The 15,273-nt window shown below is 43.1% G+C and overlaps 1 protein-coding gene across 1 annotated transcript; it reads right to left on the bottom strand.

Moving 5' to 3' along the window:
- Positions 1-8,695: 8,695 nt before the first annotated feature.
- TTR (transthyretin) lies at positions 8,696-15,000 on the bottom strand. Its single transcript, XM_054583848.1, has 4 exons — positions 14,886-15,000; positions 13,860-13,990; positions 11,933-12,068; positions 8,696-8,948 (listed from the first exon to the last, which is right to left on the bottom strand). Exons 1-4 carry the CDS (start codon positions 14,952-14,954, stop codon positions 8,841-8,843), a joined length of 444 nt encoding a protein of 147 aa, XP_054439823.1. The 5' UTR covers positions 14,955-15,000; the 3' UTR covers positions 8,696-8,840.
- Between the last annotated feature and the right edge of the window lie 273 nt (positions 15,001-15,273).

The raw sequence follows: 15,273 nt of genomic DNA, 5'->3' as shown, positions 1-15,273 counted from the left end.
ATACGAATAGATGTTCAGAGTCACTAATCATCAGGGAAATGCAAATTAAAACCACAATGAGATACCATCTCACACCTGTCAGAATGCCCATCATCAATAAATCAACAAACAACAAGTGCTGGCAAGGATGTAGAAAAAGGGGAACCCTTTTATAGTTTTGTGGGAATGCAGACTGATGTAGCCACCATGGAAAGCAGTATGGAGATATCTCAAAAAATTAAAAATGGATCTGCCTTTTGACCCAGCTGTCCCACTTCTGGGAATGAATCTGAAGGAACGCAAAACACTAATTCGAAAGAACATAAGCACCCGTGTGTTTATTGCAGCGTTATTCACAGCCTCCAAGATATGGAAGCAGCCCAAGTGCCCATCAACAGATGAGTGGATGAAACAATTATGGGACATTTACACAATGGAACACTACTTGGCCATATAAAAGAAGAGAATTTTACCCTTTGCAACAGTATGGATGGACCTGGAGAATATTATGCTAAGTGAAATAAGCCAGTCAGAGAAAGACAAATAGCATATGATTTCACTCATATGTGGAATCTAACAAAGAAACTGAATTAACAAGGAAAATGGTGACAGACTCATAGATGGAGAACAAGATGGCAGCTAGTGGTGTGGTGGGGAGGTTATACAGGGTGGAGGGATTGAGCAACAAGGGAAAAGGACTCATGGACAGGGACAACAGGGTGGTCGTTGCTGGGAGGAGGGGTGTATAAGGGGACTAAATGGTAATGGAAAAAAATACAGTAAAGATTTTTTAAAAAATCATTTTCAGGAAGTAAATGTAATTTTTTTACTCTAGGCCTAGAAGCTAAAGTATTATAATTACCCAACCCCAATGGGAGAATAAATTGAATAAAAATCATGAAAGCACCGAACTTTAGAATAAGAATGGAACTCTAAAATTATCTAGTTCATTTCATTACCTTTTTATTTATTTTATCAGCTATCAATGAAAACAATAAGTATAAATGGAATGTCCCACCCTTCCCCTGCAAATTGTAACAGCCTTTAGGTTCCCCTTATTCAACCGACCTCAGTCACATGCCTGGGCTTCAGAAAACATTGATCAGATCGTCACCCTTCTTTTCTGTCACTTGCTTCCCTATTACCCGTTGGTTCTTTAACTTCTTAGCATAACCCTTCAAACTTCTGTCACTCAGTATAAAATATCCTGGTTGTGAACCAAATCAAATTCCTTGCCTTTCTCTGACTGTTTAATGTACTTTCATCTTTGTCCCCTGTAACTCCGTCTCCTCTCCAGGGATGGCTTTTTCCTATTTCTTTCCCTGGTGCCTCCTACTTAGCTTCTAAGAGCAAGCTCAGGTGCCCCTCCTCTGTGAGGCCTCCAGGAACCAGAACAAGTTTTTTATTTTTTATTTTTTCTATTATGCTATCATAACGTTTTAAACATTTTTATGGTAATGCTTTCTTTCCTTCTTTTCCTCCTTCCTTCTTCCCTCCCTCCCTCTTTTTCTTCCTTCCCTCCCATTTCTTTCTCTTCTCTCTCTCCTTTTTCTTTCATGTCTGTCTCCAACGTTAAGTACATTTCCTTGAAAGAGACCCAGGTGTTAAGTCATTCTTACAGCTCCAGCACCTGATGCAGAGTGGGTGCTCATCAAATGTGTGTAGAATAGAACTGTGCAAATGTGATTAAATTAAGGATCTTGAGATGGAGAGATTACCCGGGTTTTGTGAGTGACCCAATGGAATGCTGCATTTTTCAGAAGGCCCTACATTTTCATCTCACCAAGAATAGTGCTGGGTTTCCCTCTGATTGGGCCATGTTAGATCCCCTGAGCATCCCTAACCTAAACACCGTGGCAAAAGACGGTGAGCTTTCACTGACTGATTTAGACCAACAGGCTCTTCCTCACTCCCCTTTTCCTGGAGGTCAGGGTGAGAGCATTTTCCATCGTTACTCAGTGTAAGAGGAACAAATGGAAAGGATGCTGGCCATGTAGCTAGAATATTTGTCATAGAGCTTTCATGGATTTTACTGCGTGGACGCCTCTAGAAACGCCAGGAAGGAAGGGCCTTGACTCCTGGCAAGGCCCCAGCTTCCCATGGGGCCCCTTACTCCCTGTGAAGGACCTGACCCCACAGAGTGCTGGCCCCAGGCAGGGTTCCCACCCCACACTGCTTCTCTGTGGCCACGCCTGGAATAGCAGAGGGTCTCTGCCTTTCAAGAGCTGAAGCAAAACCCACTCAGTAGACTTTAGTTGTCATTTTGAATGACCCTTTTGTTCTTTTGGCCCTGGCCTGAGGCAGAAGGACATTTTAAATAGACTTTCTATTTTTGAACATCCTCAGTGACAAAGTTCTTGAAATCAATCCAAGGGTGCAGAAGCTGGCACTCGATATTTGAACTCGCTTATTTCCCGGGCGCTGGTCGTCTTTCAGTTTCCCAACAAACTGGCCCATCTCTTGTATGCTGGTGGGTCATGTGCCATTTCTCAGATGTCTGTATGAGGGGAAGCACTGCCCTGGTGAATCCCAAGAGGATTGTGAGGGCTCCGATGAGAGCCGTTTGCCTCCCCAGAGCCAAGCCTTTCATCCATCCGTTAAGAAAATATTTATTGAGCTCCGCTGTGTGCTAGACACTGTCTTCCAGATACTTGGAAATCTATTCCAATACACTTTCCGGGGGCGCCGTTCTCAGGGAAGGCGGCCGAGGAGCGTTCACTCAGCTCAGCATGAGTCTTCATCCAGGCAGCTGCCCGGGGCCGCCCTGCCAGCCTCAGGGGTCTCTCCTGAGCCCACCAGTGCACTTCCACCTCACGTCCTCGACCCCGTCTCATAACCTTTGGCCTCCTGGGGAGTGACATTAGCGGCAGCGACAGCAGGTGGGTGGCTGCTGAGCCAGGAGGGAAGCCCCCCATCTCAAGCATTTATTTGGACAGGCTGCCTGTCACCCCTCCCTCCTTGCTGGCTGACGGTGGTTCCGGAACCGACCTCCAGCAGGTGCATTGATTGCCAAAGATGAATTACCATCTGCCTTGGCTTTAAATTAACTGGGGCAGTTCTAACCCACAGAGAATGGAGAGCTGAGAAAATGGAATCGACTCTAAGCTTATTTCCATTTTGAAAGGCAGTAAGAAGTAATGGTGCTAAGGGAGGACGTGTTCTACGAACTGTGAAGTGAAAGGAAGGAATAGGCTGTAAAACTGAGGGTTTGTGTGAGACATAAAAATTCCTAGGAAGGACGGTCTCCATGGACAGAATACAGTTTAAGGCATAAATGACCCGAATGTCATTGTTTGACAGGGGTATCCAAACACCAGGAAGCATTTTAGCATGGGTGAGTTTTGTTGTCTGCCCACGTACGTACACACAATGCCAACTGCCAAGGTATAAAGTTGAAAACTGGTTTGATTACTTCCAGCTCAGCATGGCTAAAGTTAAACTCACCAGCTCTGACTACAGATCTGCTCTCCTGCCCATGTTCCTGAGCTCAGTTGCTGCCTCGTCCATCCAGTCTGCTAGCCAGGATGGAAGCCTGAGACTTCACAGCCTCCTCCAAGTCTCCCCACCCATAGCAATGCTCTCAATGCTATCTGCTGATTTCTACTCTAAATTCCTCTGTAGGCATTGAGGGAGTGGGTTGAAAAACAGTTCTTGATGTCCAGGAATTGGTCTCAATGTTATATAAGCCCATCTGGGACATGTTCAATTGGATACAACAACCTCACAGAACATCAATATCAAACAGGTCCCTCTAGACCACAGCAAAGTAAAACAAAAGTGAAATCACTGTGAAACCCACAAAATACCAAACCTCCCCTCTCACTAAAAGGAGGAACTGCCTCTAGGTTAGCAATTACAGTTTTACCTTTGCTCTGGTTTGCCCTCTCTACAGAGAAACCTTTGAGACGCTCAGTCATAGAATTGTCCCCACTTCCTGATAGCATCCAATCTAGAGGGAAGCCTTACTTCTTTAGACTCTCCCTCAATTACCTGACCAAAGCTCAAATCGTGTAGTAGATTCTTTCTAACATTCTGTTAGTGAGGACATTATGTGTTCTCCCCGGTGGGAACGAGTAATAAATCCAACCTGTTCAACCGCATGGATGTGTTTTTGGTGGATTTTGGCTGGAGAATACTGACTCCATTCTTATCTCTTGATGACTGGTTGAATCCTATCTTTTATCACAACACTCTGTGGCTTTCCAGGTTCTAGGGTTCTTCCTCTCTGATTTCTTTCTTACTGCCAGAGATTGCCTCATGAACTGTCTGCTGTCCATCCCTGCTCCAACCAGTGTCTTCCAGCAACATTGACCATACGTGCTCATTTCCAGGCCTTCGTTTCCGCCCTGGGAATTTAAATGGCCCCATCCATTCATTATCTCTTCTCTGATACTTTCCCGCTTGTTCTCTGGCAGGATCAATCCCCAGCCACTCCCTTCTGGCTCCCAAAGCACAGCACAGGGCTCTGAGGAGGAAGAGGAGAAGAAGGTTAGACATATGAATACATTTAGAGGTACGTACAAAGTGATCACTCCATTCCTATTCAATATTTGCATCTGAAACTATGAGACGAAAAGGTAACCACGTGATATGATGAATATTATGTTAATCAACATTATATAGTAATCTATTCACAATGTCTTTGTAATCAAATCATCATGTTTTATACCTCGACTTTACACAATCTTCTATGTCAATTATATTTCATTCAAGTTGGGGGAAAAAATGTTAATCATGTCTAAAAATACCTTCACGACAACATCAAAACTGATGTTGGACCATGGGCTCCATAGCGCAGCCAAGTTGACACATAAAATGATTCATCACAGTTCTCCTCCCCACATTTATTCATTACAGGGTGAAATTTTTAGCTGCACCTTTTTTCCCCTGAGATCACTGGGAAATAGATAAAACGTGCGGAAGATCCCTCTTGCTTTAGGGAACTAAGTGATGCCTCTGTTTCTGATTAGTGTGGAAGACCATGAATGGGATTAATGAACATGTTTATCTTCTGGGTGAAGAGATTTGGGCTGAGTGGAGGCCACCAAGGTTGAGGTTGGTTTATTGGCAGGAATTTCTTATTAGCATTCATCACTATTTCAAGGCTTTCAGTGAGCAGTACCTCACTGTCTAAATTAATTGGGAACCCATGGATGACTGTGACAAATCTGTTTCTTCTCCGCCTTTCAGGGCTTTCCAAAGCTGTCTGCAGGGCTTTGAGCCAATTACTAAACTTGCTGTATCTCAGGTTTTTTAGCCCCCACACCCACCCTGAAGCTTCCCAAACCCAGCATGAACCTAAGATACTGACCCAAAATTTCTCCTCACAATTTTTCAGCTCTCTGCTTCTTACAACCTGGTTTCCACCCTCTTCTTGGCAATTATCACACTAACTTCCACCAAGGTATCTTGGCTGATGAGGGTTTCTACAACTTTATTTCTCCGTCTGTCATACACACCTTTCAAATACAACCTGTACTATCTTTAATATACACAAAGCTTTTATAAATCAATAGTGAACTAATGAACCTTTTGTATAATATGGCTAAATGATGCAGACATGGAATTCACAAAAGAGGTACAAATGGCCTATAAACATAAGGCAGTATGTTCAGCATCACTAAGTCAAAAAAGAAATAAATATTAAATGTAAATTTGACTTTCAGAGTGGCAAAGATTGCAACGAATACAAACTCAGGGTAAAATTTGGAAGCCTCCCATAGGAGGTTATATTAGTTTCCCAGGGCTGCAGGAACCAAGCGCCACAAGTCAGGTGGCTTAAAGTCACAGATGTGTGTTGTCTCACCATTCTGGAGATTCCGAGTCCAAGATCAAGGAATCAGCAGGGCTGCACTGCCCCTAGAACCTGGAGGGGGAAATCCTTCTGTCAGTCCTTGATGTTCTTGGCTTGTAGCTGCATCGCTTCTTCCTCTGCCTCCGTCATCGCATGATGTTTGACCAGTGTGTCTGCGTCTGAATTTTCTGCTTATAAGGGCATCAGTCATATTGGAGTAGAGTCCACCCTAATGACCTCATGTTTACTAGTTACATCTGCAAAGGCTATTTACAAATCATTTCACAATCACAGGTACTGGGTGTTAGGACTTCAACTAACTTTTTTTTTTTTTTAAGATTTTATTTAGTTATTTTTTAGAGAGAGGAGAAGAGAGGGAGAAAGAGAGGGAGAGAAACATCAATATGTGGTTGTCTTTCGCGTGCACCCTACTGGAAACTTGGCCCGCAACCCAAGCATGTGCCCTGACTGGGAATCATCAACATAACGTTTTAGGGGACATAATTCATCCTGTACTAATGGCCATAAAAGGGCATAAGTCAAGATACTAACACATAACAACAAAGGACAGGAGAAAAGGATCATTTCAGTGGTAGCAACATGGACAGAGAACTGTAGGGACCAGGCAACACATGTACTTTATGACAAGATGCTACTACATAGTTTCCAGAGAGAAGGTGAAATTCAGAAAGGAAGGAAAAGGCCGAACATCAGACTTGAAACCAAACTGAGCTGATTTCAGTGGACAAGGTTAAGCTTGCTGACAGCAACATGAAGTGGGGGCTGGAAAGTTAAATTCAATTCAAATGTGTATATGTATAAATGGGAGATAAATATTTTCAAACTGCTTGGGTAAGAAAATCCATAGTTATTTAATAGGAGCCTAATGGAAATGTAGCCTTTATAAACAGGCAGATCAGAGACCAGTACAGTCACCGTAGGTATTAAATCAAATCTTATGTAATTGCCACTATTTGACCATTTAATTAAGAAAAATGACAACTTAATACGTATTAACCCAATATACATGGAAGGAGAACTTGCTAACCTCCTTCAACAGAAACAGAGGCATTGATTTTACTGCATGTATTTGTGGGAAAGGTCAGTACATGCTAAAAAAGTCTAAACCTGCATTCCATTCTTTGGAAAGGTCTTACTCTCTCTACCTGGCTAACTAGAGCACGACAGGACTTTAGATTTGAACTTGGAGGAAAATGGAAGGGTTGTTTTGTTCATGCTCGGGCCTAAGCCTCGGGTCTGACCCAGCTTTTCCTGCAGCTTCCTGCTTGGGGCTTACACGCAGGAAGCAACGGGGAATGACGGATGCCGAGGTTCCCGTCCTTGGATCCTCATTGCTATCAAATAAATTCTCAGCTCTAACAGGCAGCTTGTAAAGCCCCCTTTACCCCAGGCTCATTCCCCATCCCTGCTGTGGCAGAGATGGTTGCTGACCAACACAGATTAGTGTTTGTTTCCCAGAACGTAGCGTTGTTCTGAGAAGTGATTCCCAGCCAGGAACCACATTGTTCAGTGCATCTAAAATGAGCGCGTGTAACTATTTCTGGCCAGTGAACTGTCACTGGGAATCACAGGTGACATCTCAGCCACAGGGACCTGATACCATGTGCTTTCTCTTTTCCTCTAATTTACTGATTAGATGTGTCCCTTGAAGCTGCATAGTAAACCACACTGAGGCCCTGAGTCTCCGTTTGGAGGAAAGTCACTCTGAGAGTCACCTGACTGAGAAATTCTGCCCTGGGCTTGGCATGAATGAGAACTCAGCTTTGTTTTTGTTGAGTCACCGTGATGTGGGGTTGTTTGTTACAGTGGCACAACCTCACCCATCCTAATCCCCCTTATACTGCCACATTCTGGGGTTTTGTTTTGGTTTTTTTGAAGATTTTATTTATTTATTTTTAGAGAGAGGGGAAGGGAGGGAGAAAGAGAGGGAGGGAACACAGATGTGAGAGAGAAACATCCATCAGTCTCTTCTCCTGCACAGCCTCACTTGGGACGGAACCTGCAATCCACGCATGTGCCCTGACCAGGAATCAAACTAGTAACCTTTTGCTTTGGGGGACGATGCCCAGCCAACTGAGCCACACCAGTCAGGGCCACTTCAGCATGCTGAATCCCCATCTGTTGCCTCAGCTTATCAAGTGGTTCCACTTGGCCTGGCCGTGCAATTTCTGCTCTTGGCCTAGAACATCTTCTTGCTTTTCTACATGAGAAACCGCTAAGATTCAGATTACGTGATGTTTATTCTGAGTCCTACTCTTTTTCCAAGCTGTTTGCTACTCCCTTTCTTACTCCTGCTGTGTCTTGTGCCAAAGACTCTGTCCAATCCCGCTGACATAGTTATCTTCCCCCCAAAATGTGAGTTTTTTAAACACAAGCACTTAATCTTATTCTTTATATTCAGAGCACCTAAAATAGTGCTCTGTATATAGTCATCTCTCAGTACATGAATATTGGCTTCGTTTAAGTGAATGGGGGTTGAGGGGGTTCTCTGATTACATCCCTTAGTCAGCTGACTGGGAGGAGGGGTATAGTTGGTCTGAACAGGATCAGAAGGCCTGTGTCGCCGTAGGTCTGCCTGGCTGAAGCTGTGCCACTCTTGAAATCGGGAAAGCACTTAAATGCACAGAGTAAAGAAGTAGGCCCTTAGAATTTGTCTTTTGCTACTTACTGAAGGTTATAGGAAAATAAAGCTTTCTCATTTTCAGAATGTGTATTTTCAATGGTTGCAGACCATGTTGAGTATGCGCTTAGCTTGAAAGACGATGGAAACCTAGATATCACTCAGAGTTCCCCAGAGACTCTTCTGAGTTCCTTCGTTTCTCCGTAAAATTAAAAAAAAAAATTTTGTTTTTGAGAGGACAATACGGGAATGAAAAAAGCAAGTCCAAATGAAATGGGAAGTGCTTTAATAGGAATGCTTTATTGTCCCTGCCTGAGTTTCTAACATAGCTTATAAAGTGAAAACACTGCTTTAATACAAATGGAATACTATTGGTCACATGAAATCCTGTCTCTCCTCTTTCCAGCCGACTGGAGGAGGGGTCCCTCATTCTCTGGGGTTGCTGACGAGGGCCGTGGTGGAGTAAGAGTAGGGGCTGAGCAGAGCAGCAATGGTGTAGTGGCGCGGGCCGGAGTCATTCGCTGTGAACACCACCTACGAGAGAACACAGACAGGATCCGTTTCCAACAGAGCCCGGCAGCGTGAGTCACAGACAGGGAGACACTGGAAACCCTGTGCCAAAGGAATTATTCTTATTTTATTATTTCAGTTTTGGAGACAGAACAAAAGGCAAAAATCCAAAGCTGTCGAGCTAACCATTGGCGCTTCGTGCAGTCCTTAGAACGAAGCTCTCTACTGCTTGTAAAAGCAGGTTTTTTGTTTTTCTCGTTCATGCTGGAAATCGGGTGGCCCTCGCCCGCCTGAGGGAGAGACACAGAGGGCCTGCACGCTCTTGCCCATTTTCTTGCTTTTAGAAAAAGGAGAAGAGAATGTAAAAACTGGCATTCAATGACCTGAAGGCTTGAGAATGGTGTCTGCCAATCCCGCTGCAGGCTTAAGAGACACAGAATGTTAGGGCTGAAAGGGAGCATTCTTCCCGTGTTACAGATAAGCGAACCAGAACACTGAATTGCTCCAAGTCCACCGGGTGACAGACCTAGACTAGAAGATATGGCTCCTGTGTCCAGACCCAGAGATTTTTCTCCCATTATTCCTTTGCACTTTCCACCACAAATATCAAGTGTATTTTACATTTATAACGAGCAGTGAAATATGGAGTAAAAGCATTATAAGATTTTATTTACAATATAAGCAGAGTGTGGAAGGTCCTGTTGGAATTCTGAAGTATACACACATGTTAGAGCTCCTTTAAGCTTTCTAACTGGGCAAATTGTTGATCAAAGTTTGTTCCGGTGAGTCATGTGCTTCAGGCAAGCTTAATAGAGCTTCTGAGACTCAGGTGCTGGGAGAGGTAGGTGCCTGGACTGAGGCGAATAGGAAAAATGTTTGTTCAGGAGATAGAGGACAGTGAGGAGGTGTTTGATTTTATTTACTTTGGTACAGGCCCTGGACTGAGGTTTGGACACACCCTGGATAAGTACATTTTGTTCCAAATATGGAAAAGAAAACCTTGATTACTTAGGGACAGGAGAAAAAAAGATATGATTGAACCATACCAAAAACAAAAATGGCATCAGGGCAGGAGGAGGTGAGAGTCACGTAAGAATCTCTCTGAAGGAGAAAGGGAATTCCTTAAAGGCCAAGTTTCTGGAATCAAATGGGGAAAACTTATCCCTTAGAGTGACATTGGCTTCCATTCCCATCTAATTCTTTCTAAAAATTGTAAATGGCATAATGCGTGCTCCGAATTCCATGAAATGAAGAGGACTAATAGCTCCAAAGGCAATTCCTAACCTCCTTCATAAGTCTAATATGGCCAGCTGGGTCATGGGTCTAGGAGGAGGTCCTTCATGAGGCTGAAGGACTGCAATGTTCTGGGAGGTCCTTATCGGAAGAAGCGGTCAGAACAGGAACTCATGGCTGAACCCAGCGTGCACCCGCCAGCCACGGAAGTGCGGCGGCGGGGCTCATGCTTGCCTACTTGACCTCTCTCACTCCCCACAATCATTCAGAACCCAAGGTGGCTCATGGTCCTGCCTGATATGCCCTAAAGGCAGAGATGTGTTCTCACTTTTGAATATCTAGCAGAACGCTCAACAGATAGCTTTTTATTTTTAAACATTTGTTGAATGAACACTGAAAGAGCGAAGAGCAGTTTAATGAATAGGAGCAATGTCTGGGCAGTATGGAGTCTTCTCAGATTGTCTCATCAGGCTGAGCTCCAGGGCAGACAAAGGTTGTAGGCTGTCTGATCAGGGGCTCAGCCTCGAGGGGCACGTGTCTTGTGGTGGGTGCCATCTAAACCCTGTGCCCGACCATGGGCAGGCCCTGCGACTTGCTGCCTGGCTGACAAGGAGCCAGAGACATGCTGCTTGGTAGATGGGGCTACCTTGGTGACTTGTGGCCCCTGCAGTTTCCCCGACTACACTCTCTACTAAGAACCGTTTTATGCTTTTGAAGGTCTGATCCATGACTAAGCCAGAGAGAATGGTTCTCTTTTATATTGAGCTATTTTTGATGCAATTAGTTGATCTTTAACTCTGAACAACATGTCTGTATTCTATTTCCATGACAGCCATCTGTTTTAAATGACTTAAGAAATTGCAGACAAGGAGGAAGCAGGGAGATTGGGCCCATGTATAACTTTGAGGTTCTTAGTAACTCATAAATAAAGGAAGAGAGTGTGCACAAAGGGTTAGAAATACAGTATTATTATTATTATTATTATTATTATTATTATTATTTGGTTGGCTTCGTATAGGAAGAAAGCCAAGGCATACATGAGACTATATCCAGAGTGGGCCCTGTTGGTAAATATTGCTGTCTATTCTCCTAGGGTAAATATTACAAGCCCTGCACTTTGACAAGTTAATTAACTTTCCTGAGCCTCATTTTCTTCATCTGTACAAAGGGCATAAAAATAAGACCAACTCCAATGAGTTGTTTACAAAGATTAAATAGGTTAAATATAGAAAATACAGCAGTGCCAAGCATATGATATATGCTTGATGAATGTTATCTATTGTGTTGCCATTGTTACTATGAACCCACTGTCTCTATTCGCATTGCTCCAAAACACTTATCCAAACCTCTGGGTTCCAGATGTATTTGGAACAAAGAATTTTTCAGATTTTAGAGAAGTAAAATAATACATCTATCTTTTCTTACGTAACATCCTAAGTGGGCCTGGATGCCTGCCTAATAATTCAACACATTCATAGTTCTTCAGCAAAAGAACAGTAGAATGAATGAAGACTGTAGAGGCATCGTGTAGGTTGAGGTCATGTAACTAAATGAGTTTTCACCAAACTTAGTGAGAAAGTTTGCTTTTCAGAGTTTTGTGGATTTCTGATTATAGAAATGAGAAAGAGAATTGTGCTAGAACTGTGCTAGTTCAATGACATTTTTTACGGTATGCATTTCCATGGTGTGCAAAGTGCAAAATGTGCTTTTCCCGAGATTAAAAACAACAATCAAAAAATTAAAATAAAAACCAGCTTCAAGGTCTATGTACTCACCTCTGCAGATTCGTGGAACGGGGAAATGCCAAGTGCCTTCCAGTAGGATTTGGTGTCTAATTCCACTTTGTATATCCCTTCTACAAACTTTTCACTGGTCGTGAGCCCGTGGAGTTCTCCAAATTCACTGGTTTTCCTAAAAGATGCACAAGTACAGGTTAAGTTAGGCATTAAGGGTAAGTTCACACACACACACACACACACACACACACGAGCCATTTGTGTATGTGAATATATATTTTCTTAACCAGGTCAGGAGAGAGAAAATTCTACTAAATGTCTGAAATTAACTGACAGGGAATTTGTCAGGAATGTTTCAAAAAGCTATTGAAGGTATTTTTCTCTCAGGAGAACAAGATAGAGGTATAATGTTGCACTTCAAAAAAGAGTCACCACGATTCAGGGTTGGTGTGTGGGTGAAGCTTTGTAACACCCCCGGAAAGCGTCCCTAAGTCACTCAAACTCCCATTCCCCATAACACCAGTGTCTCACTGGTGATGTGAAGGCACCTTTCAGAGGTGGTATCACAGCCTCTGTTCAATGGAGGACGCCATTGGGGAACGCCAAAGTTCAATGAGAAACCCGTATCCGACTCTTCCATTTTTTATATATCTAATTTCTCTGGTAACTCTTTGCCAATAACAAATATTAGGCAACCCCTTTTTAAGTTTTCTTTTTTTAAATTAGGCAATTTCTATTTCTAAATAAGTACAAGCTCAAAAGGTGTTGTCTGAAATGGCTCTCCATCAGATTGCAAAAACTAAGATTAAAAATGGGAATTGTCTTTATTGACTCTGACCTTTGACCTTTCTTTTTTCCCAAGACATAAATACTGAATTTCCTTTTTTTGTCTTCTCATAAAAAAAAAGACCCACACAGACATCTGAATATTTTTGGTGTCCATTCCATCTCTTACTTAGAATAGTCTCTTAACTACTTTCCACATTGTGCTTGGCATTTTTATCAATGTAAATGAATTAAGAAACAAAAACTCAGTTGGAACCACACCAAACAAAATTGTCTTCCCAATGATGGGTGAAGAAGCATAATGTTGTCCTTGGGGTTTAATTAAAACCCACAGAAACACTCCTCCCAGGAGGCAGAAAGACTTAGCAGTATTACTTTCTGCTGAGGGTTCCTTTCTTTCAATTAGTTGGTTTAGGATCACTAACTAATTGGCATTTTCTTTGAAATTTGTGCCAGTGGAGGTGTAAACACTCCCTAAAGTTGTTGCTGAAGGTGAGAAGTCATTTTTACCCCTGACAGTTGGTGATCCCAAGACTGGTCTATGGTTGTGCTGTGTGTTACGTGTCTTTCTCTTCTGTGTCCTTTCTTATTCAGCGGGACAGCCCCCAGCCTTGCAGAGTAGGTGTTCCACAAGGGTTTGCCAGAAGAAGGCCCTGGATGCTGGATGATCCAGATAAACTATACACAGATGCCTGGTCAATGCTGCCTCTCAACTCTTTATTAACAAACGACCACAAATTGTATGTCTTCCCTAAAATTGGAAGACAAGGACTCAGCTTGAGTGTTATGCCAGGGCACCAAAAAAAAAAAAAAAACCTTCTGAAATTCCATTTGCATTTTTATATGTGTGAGTATATGTGTATTTTTCTGGGCATGAAGTCCTTAGTTTTCATCACCTTCTTAAGGTGGTCTGTGACCCAAGAAGGTGGTGACCCACTGCTAGAGTAGAGGATGTGCTGGCTTCTTTCCCCGCCGTCTGCCTGCGTAAAAGCTGTTCAGGTCACTCTCAGCTATGCAAACAAGAGGAGGGCATCCTTCTCAGGGCTCACTTGACCTTTGGCCAAATTCTCAATCTATTTGTAGATTCTTAAGTGAATGACGTGAGCCCCCTCTTCAACATGTGGCAGGCAAATGAGAAGATAAAACAAAGACCCACGTCTGGGTTTGCTGGGCAGCTTACCCAGAGGCGAACAGCTCCCAGGTCTCGTCAGCAGTCTTTCTGAACACTTTCACGGCCACGTTGACAGCAGGGCTGCCTCGGACGGCATCTAGGACCTTGACCATCAGAGGACATTTGGATTCACCAGTGCCCTGGGCATGGAGAGGACAAGTTAGAAGTCAACAAATCTGGTCAGAATGAAAGGATTCATTCTTCATGGTGTTAGAAATCTGGAGCTCGGCAGGGAGTACATGCTAATCCCATTACCAGCAGCGTAAGTGTTGGCAGTTAATGAGCTTCCCTTACTCAGTATAACACAGACAGGATTGTTTCCAAAGCAAGAATGGTTTCTGCCTCCAGGCACACTGCAATCAACTTGGGGCATGAATAATAAATGTAAGGGGGAGAAAATAGGTCTTCTGAGAACAGTTGCTTTGTTAATCCTCACCATTTGAGTGGAATTACTGAAAAGATGTAATGTGCCATCAAACCAAGTAGTTTTTCCTGAGAGTATTTTAGTCAGTTGTTGCTCTAGTAAATCCCTCTTACTAGTTGTAAATTAATGCTGGTTACTTCAGGACCCATTTTATAACATTAGGTAATTCTTCTAGAGCACTTAAGAATTATATAACTGCCTAGAATGTTGTCTGCCAAGTCTTTCAAAGATTAATCAATAAATACATTTTGACTAACAAAAGGGAAATAAACTTTATAAGAGGATGTGTTTCTAAAAATTCAATATTAACAGCTTCACAAATACTCTGTCTTTATGTCTACCATCTACCTGGGGAAATTGAGGCACGAGGCATTGCAACCCAGAAGAACCAGAGCAATACAGGAGAACACCCAGAATCCAAGCTCCTGCTTCGTGAGCTCTGCAGAACTTCACCCTTTTTGAAGTTTGAATCAATAATGCTTAAAAATAGATGCTGGGTACCCTTGCCCTAGTAACAGAAACTGACTGGCCAAACTGGAAGAAGTCACTTCTACTTCATTTAGTGTCCATAGGAAGTGGGTGAAAGGGACTTCACAGACTCAAACACTCACCGCGGGGCCGGCCTCAGACACAAATACCAGTCCAGCGAGGCAGAGGAGCAGCAGGTGATGAGAGGCCATCCTGCCAAGAACCAGTGGACGTCTATGACGGACACTCCAAACTTGGGGCTTTTATACTCACTTCTCCCGAGCCAGGCTGCTGATCCCTGCCAACCTGACTTGAAACCTGCTGATTCTGATTATTGACTTAGTCAACAAAAGGAGAATAAGTAACCCACTCAAATATGAACCTTGCCTAGAGAGATTAGAGCATAGGAACATTAGCACTATGAAATATTCTTAACAGGTCATTTGACCAGCTGGATGACCAAACACAAAATAATCAAAAGAAAGCAAAAATATTCTGCACCCTCCTTGGCTGAATACTGTGACGTTCTTG

This window comes from Pteronotus mesoamericanus, unplaced genomic scaffold, assembly GCF_021234165.1.
Source record: "Pteronotus mesoamericanus isolate MK-2021 breed Mesoamerican mustached bat unplaced genomic scaffold, CSHL_Meso_final contig_74, whole genome shotgun sequence".
Classification (NCBI taxonomy): domain Eukaryota; kingdom Metazoa; phylum Chordata; class Mammalia; order Chiroptera; family Mormoopidae; genus Pteronotus; species Pteronotus mesoamericanus.
This window is presented reverse-complemented; position numbering and strand designations above follow the sequence as displayed.

Excerpts from the sequence above, each read along its gene's own strand:
- TTR (XM_054583848.1), bottom strand. The coding sequence starts at position 14,954 with ATGGCCTCTCATCACCTGCTGCTCCTCTGCCTCGCTGGACTGGTATTT. Across the intron at positions 12,069-13,859 it reads TGGGAGCTGTTCGCCTCTGG|GAAAACCAGTGAATTTGGAG; the intron begins GTAAGCTGCCCA and ends TGCATCTTTTAG. Across the intron at positions 8,949-11,932 it reads CGTTCCACGAATCTGCAGAG|GTGGTGTTCACAGCGAATGA; the intron begins GTGAGTACATAG and ends GTTCTCTCGTAG.